The sequence below is a fragment of the Equus quagga genome, chromosome 12 (genome assembly GCF_021613505.1).
Source record: "Equus quagga isolate Etosha38 chromosome 12, UCLA_HA_Equagga_1.0, whole genome shotgun sequence".
In the NCBI taxonomy this organism is placed as follows: domain Eukaryota; kingdom Metazoa; phylum Chordata; class Mammalia; order Perissodactyla; family Equidae; genus Equus; species Equus quagga.
In genome coordinates this window covers 46,681,260-46,693,568 of record NC_060278.1, presented here as the reverse complement: position 1 = coordinate 46,693,568, position 12,309 = coordinate 46,681,260, and the positions used below count along the sequence as shown (strand labels likewise).

General features: G+C 35.8%; 1 protein-coding gene across 3 annotated transcripts in view; it reads left to right on the top strand.

Moving 5' to 3' along the window:
- Positions 1–12,309, top strand: part of SPATA17 (spermatogenesis associated 17) — a 196,395-nt gene that overhangs the window by 79,349 nt on the left and 104,737 nt on the right. For all 3 annotated transcript variants that reach the window (XR_006891207.1, XM_046679665.1, XM_046679664.1), the window contains one exon: positions 10,471–10,594. Coding sequence is in view for 2 of the 3 variants with exons in the window: in XM_046679665.1 (XP_046535621.1) it covers positions 10,471–10,594 (124 nt within the window). In the remaining variant the exon portion in view is untranslated. The remainder of the gene's footprint in view (positions 1–10,470; positions 10,595–12,309) is intronic.

Genomic DNA, 12,309 nt, shown 5'->3' with positions numbered 1-12,309 from the left:
ATCCCTTTCTTCTCTAATCACTCTTGCAACTTGGGTTCTCTGACACCACTCTCTCCTGCTTTCCTTTCTACTTTTCTAGCGTTTTCTTCTCCATTTCCTCTGTGTACTCACCCCGATGGGGCTGATCTTAAATATTAGTGTTCTCTCTTTGATGCACTTGCCTTTTCACGCTGCAAGTTCTGGACAATCTCTTCCACTTCGATGACTTCTGCTACCGCTTATATTCTGATGACTCATAAATATGAATATTCTCCAGCCCAGAACTTTCTTCTGATTATTATAACTGTCTATTCAAATGCCTGATAATGTTGCCAGCTCAAGCTAAGCATGTTTACATATAAAATAATCATTTTCCCAAACCTCTTCTTCCTGTGGTGAATCGGACCATTCTTTATTTAGCTGCCCAAGCCAGAAACATGGAATTCATGCCAAAGATCCTTTTCTCCATTCTATTGGCGACCAAGCCCTATCATTTCTTTTCCTAGCTCTCCGTTCTCATTCTTCATCATCTATCCTTCCTACTACTGCCTGAATAATTCCTCTAAAATACACGTCTGATCAATGCAATTGTTACATTTCCTTCCCGTTAAGGGTTCCATGGTTAAAGATGATTTAGGGATCCTAGAAACATGCAAAATATAAACACTAGGATTATATTTTAGAATATCTTCTTAGCATAAGAATTTAAAAAACTCGAAATAAATACTCGCGTTATATTCTTAAACAGTTCCAAAAGCTAGATATTTGAGGAAAAAATGTTAGCATGTATCTTAGTTAAGACGTTATTGTAGAATGGGACTTCCTAGAGTATATAACTAAAAAAACAGAAATTTTGTGCTAAAGAGGAAATGTGTGCATTGGTGGCATACTACAAAAGCAACGAATTAATAAAGAATCACTTATTTTTTTAATACTTTTCTCCTTATCCCTATGTAATGCTTTTCAGCCTTTTTTGTCTTGTTCTTTTCTCAGTCTATCCATTTCCTCTCTCAGGAGTGACACTGAAGAGAATGGAGAAAGAAAAATCACTCCAGTTTCTTTCTCCCTCTGTTCTTTGTGCTACCATTTCGTAATCTTTTCTTATCCTGCCCAACAATAAAAAGGATGGGGTTCTTCCATACTGGTGTTCACAGGGAAGTGATTTCCAAGATCTGCTATAAAACAATTGGTCAATAAATAGTTTTCCGGAACTCAGTAGATAATTTTCTGAAGTTACATGTGATATCTGCTTTCAAATACATTGACATCATCCTATGGTATGTTATTGCTTTGTGATGGCATCAAGATTAGTTTAGGGATGTCCCTGGTATGTGTTGAGTGGATTGCATGCAAAGGCAGCAGAAATTATTTTTGCTGTAAAATGAAGTTAACACATTTTAAATGAGAGACAGTGTGTGATTTTTGAGTAAACGCTAAGTAAATAGGACCTTGCAATTCTTTTCATATGAAGTGGGCACTTTAGTTGCCTCGACTCTGAACTCTACCCAAAACAAAACTTCAGGAGCTTGCCCCTCACCCTCCACGGCGGATCATTGTGAAGGAGAGAGAAGGTGATGTGCCTTGATCTACCTTTGTGCGGAAAACCCCCATTCTGTGTCTCAAAGTCACCATCTGAAAAGTCATTTCATTTCACAAAAGAAGATCAGGAACCTTGTTAATAATACCTGCCCCATACCAACCTCAGTGGAATGTTTCGAGGATGAATTAATGTCGGTGAAGCACTTGGAGCTCCAGAAGATAATGCATTATGTAAATACATTTTATTATTATGCCTGTTGTTGTACTTTGCTCAATGTCACTCTCAATTATTTGACATCATATATATGATATAAAATTTTGCTTCCTTTTACAGAAACTATCCAGAATAGTGAAAAGAAAATAATTTTGCAGTGAGATATGTGCATATTTTTAGAAAGAATACTATACAAAAAATTCTTTTCAACTAAGTTTATTCAAAAGGGCCAGAAGAAGAAAAAAAGTTGATTTTCATGAATAATCTTTAAATGGAGTCTTACTGCTTTTTAAAATCATGCAAAGTAGGCAAATGAAATAATGGTGCAATTGGATGATCCCTTTTTATGATCAGAGCGGAGTCATGGTATTGTAATTTTATAACATCGACCATTATCTTCTTCTTTACTTTTTTCATTCTCAAAATATCTAGTCTATAGAGGACAAATTTGCTAGCATTACCCTAAGAGAGCCCATTCACCCTTGGTCAGAAAACCTTTCTTCTGCTCTAAAGTGCATTTCCTCCTTTGCTGCTGATGGCCCGAGTCTACAAGGAGAGCTAGAGCTTCTTGTGACTATTCCACCCTCCTTTCATTTCCACTCTCCTCTATTCTGGCTCTCTCTTTTTAGTGAAAGCCTGCTCATTGTTCAGTCCCCAGTGCCACCACCTGCATGAAGCATTTTCTGATCCCTCGAATCAGAAGCGAGCTCTCTGAACTTAGGCACTGCGTGTGTATTTCTCCATAGACTTTGTCTATGGTCTAGTTAGTTATCAGCTATTTTATTTGTAAGCTCCTTGAAGGCAGGGACCGGGCATTCCACATCTTTCTTTCTTTTACTATTTTAAACATTCTTGTGACTGCCTGACTGAATAAACAAAGGAGTGCTAATTTTCTTCATATTAACTCTTAAAGTAGCTCAGACATTTTGAAGAGAATTTGATCTATACTGCAACAAACAAAGGATTTTCAAGAGTAACTAAAAAGTCTTTTTAGGAGAGGACGTTTCTGAATGTTTCCAAAATGTTAAAGTCTCAACTCCGGGTTTCAGAGTAAAGTATGAACTTCAAGAACAACCTGAGCGCTTGAATGTTAAGGACTGTGCTTCGGAATGCTTAATTTTAAACTGTATTTTCCCTTTAAGTGCCGCCCTGATGAAATTTGCAACACCTGTCCACCAGTTCCAGGGCCAGAAAGATAAAATAAGTGGTTTAAATGGTTTGATTGAGTTAAAGTGAAGCTTTTGTTTCTAATGCAGGTGTTTTGGGTATCTTAATGACTTCCAGATAATCTGGTCTAAGGTTTAGTCAGTCTCAAAATATTTTTGGATCTCACACACCAAGTCCAATCATATAATTGGCTTTATTCGTGGTTAGTATTTTTACATAGCCTTCTCTTTTTCCTTTTATTGCTACTTATTTGGTTAAATTAATATGCACATATTGAGAGCGGACAATTATTAGAGATAAAACATTAAGCACATTCAATAAATTTAACTAAAATACTTTTGTCATAATATACCACAGAAGAAACTACTCCTGTTCAACTATTTTTATTTTGAAATCTCCTTACAACAGAAGCACATCGCTGTCTTTGCCATCAAAACATTGTGAGAACTCTAGGGAATTGTTTAAATCTATTTCCTTAGAATTATTTTTTCTTGAAGATAGTGCAGATGAAGGCATTTTTTTTTATTTGAGGAATTATGTAATATTGTTAGGAGTTTCCTCTGAAATTTTGGGCATTTATGCTTTTAAAACAATGTCTATGTTATTTTTTATTTCTCTGCCAAATTATGATTTCTATGAAAGTAAGTGACGTACATATCCTGTCTCCTTTGTAGTACTTTGTACCACTTTAGCTAATATGGTGATATTTGTATTAGGGTTATTAACTGAATATAATTGCATCTCTTCATGATGTCATACTAGTGAGTAGAATTGAATCGTCTTAATTCCTCAGCAGAGCTGACAGTTTTCATTGCCGTGGACTGGTTCTCCTCAAACTTTAGCAGGCAGGAGATTCCCTCGGGAATTTCTGATTGAGTCAGTCTGGGGTGGAGCCTGAGAATGTGCATTTCCAGCAGTTCCCAAGTGAAACTGATGTTGCCGTTCCAGGGATCACCCTCTGAGAACCACTGTCCTAGGCAAAGAACCAGAGTCCTGGTTCCACCCGACTCCCAAGAGAGGCTTTCTCAATGTGGCTTCTCTCTTCTAATGAAGCCATCAGAAGTGATGAAATGCGCTACTGATCAGTTGAGAAATAGTTAAAAAGAATGCTGGCATCTAATTTATATCAGATATTTGGCCAAATACTTTGGGAGAGGCCCATCAATAAATAAACCTTAATCCTGACCTTTGGGACCTCAGCGCTTAGTAGGAAGGGAAAAGCAGGAAGTGGTGCATGTGTACAGCTGTAATATACTGTAGAATGTAATATGCATAGAAAAGAGAAATAAAGGATTATGCGAGAGGGAACCGTTAGAATTAGCTATTGTTAAGGGGATCTGTGAAACCTTTTTAGAGGAAAGGGTAGAGATTTTTGTTTTTTTGTTCTGGACTTACAAAGAAGAGAAGATAAAAATTATTAACACAGATTTTTTTTTTTGTACTATATTTTGAAATGAATAAGACAACCCGACAGAATAGCAAAATAGCTCCCTTCTGAATGACATAGATGGCCATCTTAATAATTTTCATTATGGTAAATAAAGTATTACATGAGTCTGCTGAACGCATATTAAACTGTGAATAATTTAGTCATTATTGTATAGGAGAGAATAATTCCCAAATTGCAATTACGAGTTTGGATATTTTTCATCTTATAAATATTATTTGTGAAAATAATTTAATTTTGAGCAGAGTACTCTTTTTTTCTCAAAAAGATAGTTTATGGAAATATATTATTTTTCTCTTTTGGCTCAGACATTAGGCAAAATTGAGAAACAATTTAAAAAGAAAAGCTGGGGGCCGGCCTGGTGGTGTAGTGGTTAAGTTCGCATGTTCTGCTTTGGCGGCCTGGGGTTCACTGGTTTGGATCCTGGGCACAGACCTACACACCACTCATCAAGCCATGTTGTGGTGGCATCCCACATAGAAGAACTAGAATGACCTAGAACTGGGATACATGACTATATACTGGGGCTTTGGGGAGAGTGAAAAAAAGAGGAAGATTGGCAGCAGATGTTAGTTCAGGGCCAATCTTCCTCACCAAAAAAAACCACAAAAAACAAACATTATAAAAAAGGCTTTAGGAAAAAAGAAAAAGGAAAGCCATTGTGCTAAGAGAAAAGATGTGAAACACAAGAAAACATGAATTATCCCATGATAGGAAGTAATCATTAGCTCTCTTGTGGGCTCAGGACTGAGCAGGATTATGTACTTGTTTTTTGCAGGCACCTCTCTCAAGTTCCTATCATCATTCATATACATAAACCTCCATACTCATTTAGAGACAGTAGAGTATATTCTTTAAAACAGTTTGTATCCATCATAATGGTCCCACTGTCTAGGATTGTCTTTTCAAAGAAAAATCTATTGACTTGTTCATTCAAATAAACATGGACAAAATAGACAGTCTTTATTTTTATATAGTTTGCTGTCTAGTGGGTGAGACATATTAAGTAATCAAATATATCCATAAATATATGGTTATTATATTTGTTACTTTCTATAGAGGAAAAAACAAAATTACAATATTATGAGCGAGAATAATAGTGGGAGAAGAATTCAGATTGCTGTAAAGGGAGTTTAAGGCAGAAAATACACTATAAGTGAAGGCCTTGAGGTAGAAATGAATTGTTCGCTAGGAAATGAAATATAGCCATTGTGACTAAAGCATAGTAATCACAGGAGGAAGTGCCATAAAGTGAGATGGAGAGAGAAGCAGGCCGATCCTGTAAGGCCTTGTGGGTCTGTGTTCTTTACTTGGGTCGTGCCAATCAGCTTTTAAGCATCTTTTCAGTTTCAGTCTCTTTTTATATATTAGTATAATGTACCTTAGCATTCTTTCCATACTCAAAAGATGTTTTCTGGTGGAAAACACATCTTAAGGAAGAGAGGAGATCTGTGGCTGCAAATGCAAAAGTTTGTATATTGCATAGCCACAAACAGCTATCCAGTTAGAATGTTATGATGTGATGAGGAAAGAAAGTAGTGCCGGATCATTTAAATTATTCCAAAACAGAGCAGCTTTTTCCTTTTGTGTACTTTGGGAAAATAATATGGATACTACAGTATTCAAAGTTACCTTCTCAGAGGAAAAGGTAGTATTGATATCTACATAAAATATTGGATTTGGGCAAAATACATGACTTCAGTGTAGTGTTGTGCTCAAAGGCGTGAATTTTGGTGTCAGACCTGGATTCAAATTCTAGCTCTGCCACTTTCTAGTTTGAGAGTTTGGGCAGAGATGTAACCTCTGAATCTCATTTCCCAATCTAGAAAATGGGAGTAATAATACCTGCCTCAGAGGACGGTGGAAGGATTAATTGAGGTAATGCATATTAGGTCTTCGCCAGGAACCTCTTGGAAATAGAACGTAAGTCAAGGATTAAATTGCTAATACGTTATTAGGATGGTTCAAGCCCAGGGCAGTGAGGATGAGGAAAAAGGGGAGTGAAGTGTCATAGATGGAAACAGGCTCTGATTTGGTGCATGAGTGTTATTGGGGGGCATTTTGGGGAATAACATCTCTAAAGGAGTGAAGGAGGGCAGAGGGGGAAGTTGAACTGCCTCAGAGGTCTCACTCAGCCAATCTTGGGAAGCGTGGGATGTGGATGTGTCTGTAGAGTGGTCCCAAATTGAGACAGAGGCTCTGAGCTTGTGTATTCTCTCAGTCACCAGTCATGGGATGCACATGAGTGGGGGAGGGGGCAGCTGATGCTCTCCAGTGGGGTACCGCTGTGAACTTTCAGCCGCCAACACTCACGGCAGCTGGGGCACTGGGTGCTTTAGTCCTGTAGGGAGGAATGTGATATGATGCGCTTCCGCAGCCCTGGCCACCACTCTACATAGAACCCCACGGTGACTCCACACAGTGCCCCAGGTGTGCTTGCTGTCATTAGCCACACAGGCTGGCAAGGAGACCTCTCAAAGTAGTCCATGGAAGACAGGAAAAAGGCCATTTGTTTGCATGGCTCTCTTCCATCTCCCATTTGCCTCTGATCAAGGTGTACCCCATGTCTCTTAGGAAGCCAGATTCTCTGCATTGTGGAATTCCATCCACAAAGTCCACATTGACCAGGACTGAGAAAGGAGGGGATCGTTGAGGGAATTTGAGAAAGTATGAAAGATTCCTGTCCCGTTGAGTAGATGAAGCACATAGCCTAGTCCCTGGCTAGAGACAACAGTCCATAAATAGCTAACACTTAGGTACCAGCTTTGTGTGTGCCAGCCGTCCTCTGAGGGCTTCCCATAGATAAACTGATTTGATCCTCTCAATAGCTTGATGAAGAAGATACTAATACGACTAATTTGCATTTTATAGATAAGGATATTGAGACTCAGAGATTAAACAGCTAGTAAGCAGCACAGCAGAGATTTTATAAACAAGTGGTATTTCAGAGTCTATGCTATAAACTGCTCTTCTATATTGCCTCCAAGTGGCTATTATTCTTTTTATTATTTCTGTCATTATTAGCATATGTAATTATTTTGTTCTCATTATAAATATCATTAGCAAAGTCTACTCAAATATGCAAGACTTTATAAAAGGGTCAGTAATTTAAAAATTTTTTTCTTTTATTTATAAGTATTTTATTTTGATTTTATACCTTTATTTTTAAACTACTATCACAAAATGCTTTGTACATATGAAAACTGATTCAGGAAGTCTTGGGACTTACTCAGGTTTCTTTAACTATACAGTAGAAAACAGAATCATCAGATAAAAGAAAATATGCGTGGTTCAGTCAATAAAAAGTATCTTCTGCATAGTATTTCTTGTATTAGGATGACTACGGCTTGGTCTGGAGTTAGAGAATCTGCAAATCTGGGAATTCTAATGCCATCTCTGCTATTAACTGATTTGCTATTCAGAGTAGGTCATTTCATCTCTTTGTGTCTCCATATTTGTCAAATAGGGTAATTAGTAACACCTATCCCATATATATGACAGGACTGCGTTTCTGAGAATAGGAATAAGACAATATACCTGAAATGAAAAAATATATTGAAAACAACCTGAAGTTATTTGGAAAAAAATTTTCAGTGTTTTAAAAGTATTGCATTTAAAAAAAAATCCCTGGATAAAAAGTGGATAATTTTTATAATTTTGTACAGAATCTTATTTAAAATGGTTTCCATCATTTAATCTTTAGTGGGATCATAATTTTTTATTACATCCTTTACACTGAGCTATAGCTTCAGCCCTCTTGATGTAACAAAAACTTGTAGATCAAGAATAAGTAATTTATTCAGCTCTTTCTACTTGGTCACTCAACAAAAAAAATTTGACATAAATATAACTGGTGTTCAACATGTCTGAGTACTCTCAAGTAGGGCAATAAGTCAATTAGGAATGTAAGATTGAATTTTTAAAATAATTGTATGAATTTATTTAATTAATTACTTTTATGTTTTGAGATTACCCCAGATTCGTTTTTCTAGTGTTTTGTCAAGTTTCTTGGATTTATTTTGGGGCTCCCCAGTTTCTGCTGGGTTTACTGTGTGTTTTCTTTATCTGCTGGAAACTGATGTTCTCTTGCATGTCTCTCAGTTTCAGCTTTCCTTGACAAGCTCCCCAGTACACACTGTTATTTTCCATTTCCATATCCTGAAGAGGGACTGTTTTTACTACTTCAAATAATTTACAGTTTTTATTTTGTATCCAGTCCTATGTACTTCTTTATACCTTACCTGCTCATGTGTGTGTTCAATTACATAGAGCCTTTTTTCTTTCTTATGTAAGATCTCTTCGTATTCATTAAATCATTTAGAGAGCATAAACTTCTCTGTAGACGTATTTTTTTATTTTATTGCTCAGAAAATTATTGTAATTATCTTTGGAGTGACATAAATTGTATACATGCATATCTGAGTAATTATCCTTATAGTGACAGTTCATTGGTTATTTTAAATTATCTTAAAGACTTATAAGAGGAATTATAGAGGAAATATTTATTTTGTTACATAATATCAAAAGTAAAGATGAAAATTAACAGTGTATTCATTTTTTTATGTAACAGATGATTGTTATTTTTCCTGGTAAAAATTCTCGTTTATTCATATGTAACCGCCTTGAAATTTGTACCTTAAGGACAAAGAAAGGTCACCAATCCCTCTAACTCCTAGTTCTTTGTCAAAAATGGACACAGTTAATGAGGTTTGTTTGGTACAGAACAAATTCTCAGACACAGATAGAGATCCTTTCAATGGAAACAAATTTGTTTGGCTTTACCAGGTTACTTAGCGATTAATAATAGCCTTGAGATGCAGGTCAGAGAGGTCATTGTACCAGCTTGCCAACACAATCTAAATGTGCAGCTAGCCCAGCGCTGTGGGCGCAGAAGCCCCAAAATACTATGCATAAAGTAAAACAGGCTATTTTCTGACTCCTTTTTTCATATTAATAAGCAATTTTCAAGAGAAGGGTGGCAAAATGAGGGCCGTGCCACTCCAAGTAATTCATTTATTTTGCAATTTAATCTTATGTTGAAAAAAATTGCTCTGTTGCAATAGCATAGCATGGTGATTTTTAAACGTCAGTGTGTTTCATAAGTAACCTTGTATGAAGTATTGTATTAGTAGCTTTGAACAGAAAATCGCAACAAAAATATTTCTGGACATTGAAGTAGAAATGAGAATCTTTTTTTATTTCGGGAATTCTCCCCTACTTTCCCCTAATATCTTTGACATAAATGCTTAGATGATTTACTTAAAATTCTACTTGTAGAACTAGACACTAAATTACATATCTATTTTAAAAGAATAAAGAATAATTTCAAAAGATTATTTTAACATGAATTGTTAAATTTGTTCTTTGAAAATAAAGGATTTATTTTTCCCTGTTTGGGTTTGTTTTCCATATTTAGCAGCTGCTTTTCACATAGCACATTTTAAAAACTTATTTTTTGTTTAAAATTCTCAGATACACACATAGAAATGATGAAAAAGTTTCATTTTAATGGAATTTATTATACTTAGAAAGCTGTGAACTTATTCACCTAATTTAGCTTTTATTCGTATTATATATATATATAATTGGACAAAATGTCAACCTTTCAAGTGCAAAATAATGTATGTAATCATGTTGATACTATTTGAACTGTTAACTGAAGTAAACTTACAATAAATTAAGTGTATGTATAAAAGCGTGTCACACTTTTTAAATTAGCCCATTAGTTAGTATACAAAATAAATGATTAGAGATTTGTAAATACAAAATCAAAATTTAAAGGAAATCACTAACTTGGATGTTTCCTTGGGATATTTAAGTATGTCTAAAATAGTTAATCTTCAACCAAAGAAAATGATCATACAATAATTTACTTACTTTGCATTGATACATTTCCTCAGCTATTGAATTAATTATAATATGTAGATATTTGATTTTAAAAGTTTAACCACTGAGAAATCACTCACATGTTTTTTAAAGATTGCAAAGATTCCCCTAGAATGTGCGGATTCTGACGGTTGTGGGTGATGGCTGCCCCTAAGAAACTTACTTGATTATCAATGAAAGAATTAAAATGCAAGCAGATTTTCAGTATCAGAAATAATTGCGGGTTGTTCTGATACAGGGATGCGCTGGAGGAGTTTGCAGAGATGAAAGAGAGAGAAGAGAAGAAGGCCGCCCTGGAAAGGGAAGAGAAGAAAAGAGATTACCAAGCCCGAAAGATGCATTACCTCCTCAGCACAAAGCAGGTTGGTCTACCTGTGCCTGACAGCTCCCGTAAGCCACTGGGGCCCCTCGCCTGACAGAGATAAACTAGCAGGCTGAATGGGACATGACTTGTTGAAAAGATATCACAAAGACACTACTTCGAGTTCAATTTCGTGCTTCTGTGCAGGTGCGCGCAGGCACCAAACTCGCCTGTGACAGCAGCTTCATAGAGGCAGCCTCTGCGACACTGGCAGAAAGGTCCACGTCCGCAGTGTGATCTGCCACTGTGATAACACAACACGAAGGGCATCACCTCGCTTTCAAAGCCCATTCTGAGTGGCTTATTGTTGTGTTGCGAATTGATCAAGAACTAAGAGGTTATTAAACCCAGCTCTTTCCTGCTTTCTCTTTTCACTGAGCTAACGTTGAGATTAAAACCATTCCCGCACCCTTTCTAAATTTTAATGCCAGTTTTCAGGTAAAGCTTTTAACAAAACTTCCTCAGCAATTACATCTTCATTTAGAGATACAAATGTGGACTTTGGAATACTTTAGAAATTTGTTTTCTTATACAGTAAAATTTCAGTGCCTCCGATCTTGCCATGATTGCTAAGAAAAAATACATCACGTGTTGAATATTCTGCTCACAAAGAAATACAGTTAAAAAAAAGCATGAATTTGGGAGTTGAGATGAGTTTTGTTACTTGAGCATTAGGCAGGAAACTAGCAATTTCTGGGTTTTGATTCTTTCTCATAGACTTTCAAGTCTAGTCTCATAGTTCTAGCCAGAGTCACGTTGTCAGATGTCTCAGACATGAGCAAGCCAAGGCTCAGTGGTGGAGGGTGACATCTGACACTGAATGTCATCCTTAGAGGCAGCCAAGTTCAGAAACATGTGAAGTACTGGACTGGCCATGTGCCTTTGGAACAGAGACCTCTGCACCCCTAGCCTCTATTTGTTAGTCTTGATGACAATACTTTTCCACAGTGATGACTCTCTTAATATTTACTTGGATTTGGATAGCTGATTTATCTTCATTTATCAGGTCAGGAAACTGAAATTCAGAGATAATTATGCGACTGCTTTACAGACGCAAAGCTGGCAGTCAGAGATCTCTTACTCAAACCGGGGTCTACTTAGGCAATAATTTAAAGATAATTTTAAAAATAGAAAGTCAAAGGATTTTCATTTCTTATTATGAAATCCATAACAATGTAAAAATTTCAGCTGTATGATTGGTGGGCTACATTTTTTAAAAAATAGAATTACAAATCAATAATTCTTTTCAGCAATTCTTTTAACTTTAGTTATTAGTAATTTGAATTTTTATGAAACTAAGGGGGCTATAAATATATTCTTTAATTCTTTAAACTTGATAATAATTCTTGGGTACAATTGTTTATTCTGATAACTCTGAACCCTCTTTATACTTCGAATCTTTCTTAATCTAAGGTCTAATTGTGCTGTTTATATTTATGATAAGTAGTGTATTAGAGAAAGCAAGTTTTAAAATGGTGAAATCAGATTTAACTGAAACATTTATTAATTCTGCTTTATCCGTGGTTATTTAGATATTGAGTATGTAGTGAAATAATTTAGAAAGTCCATAAAGACATAGTTGTTTTACTAATAAAAATAACATAGTAGCAAATATGCAGAGTTTTTACTATATGCCAGAGAGTATGGTAGATACTTTATAAGCTTTATTTCTTTAACTATTTTGATTTCATTTCAGTTTTAAAATTAAGCACCTGG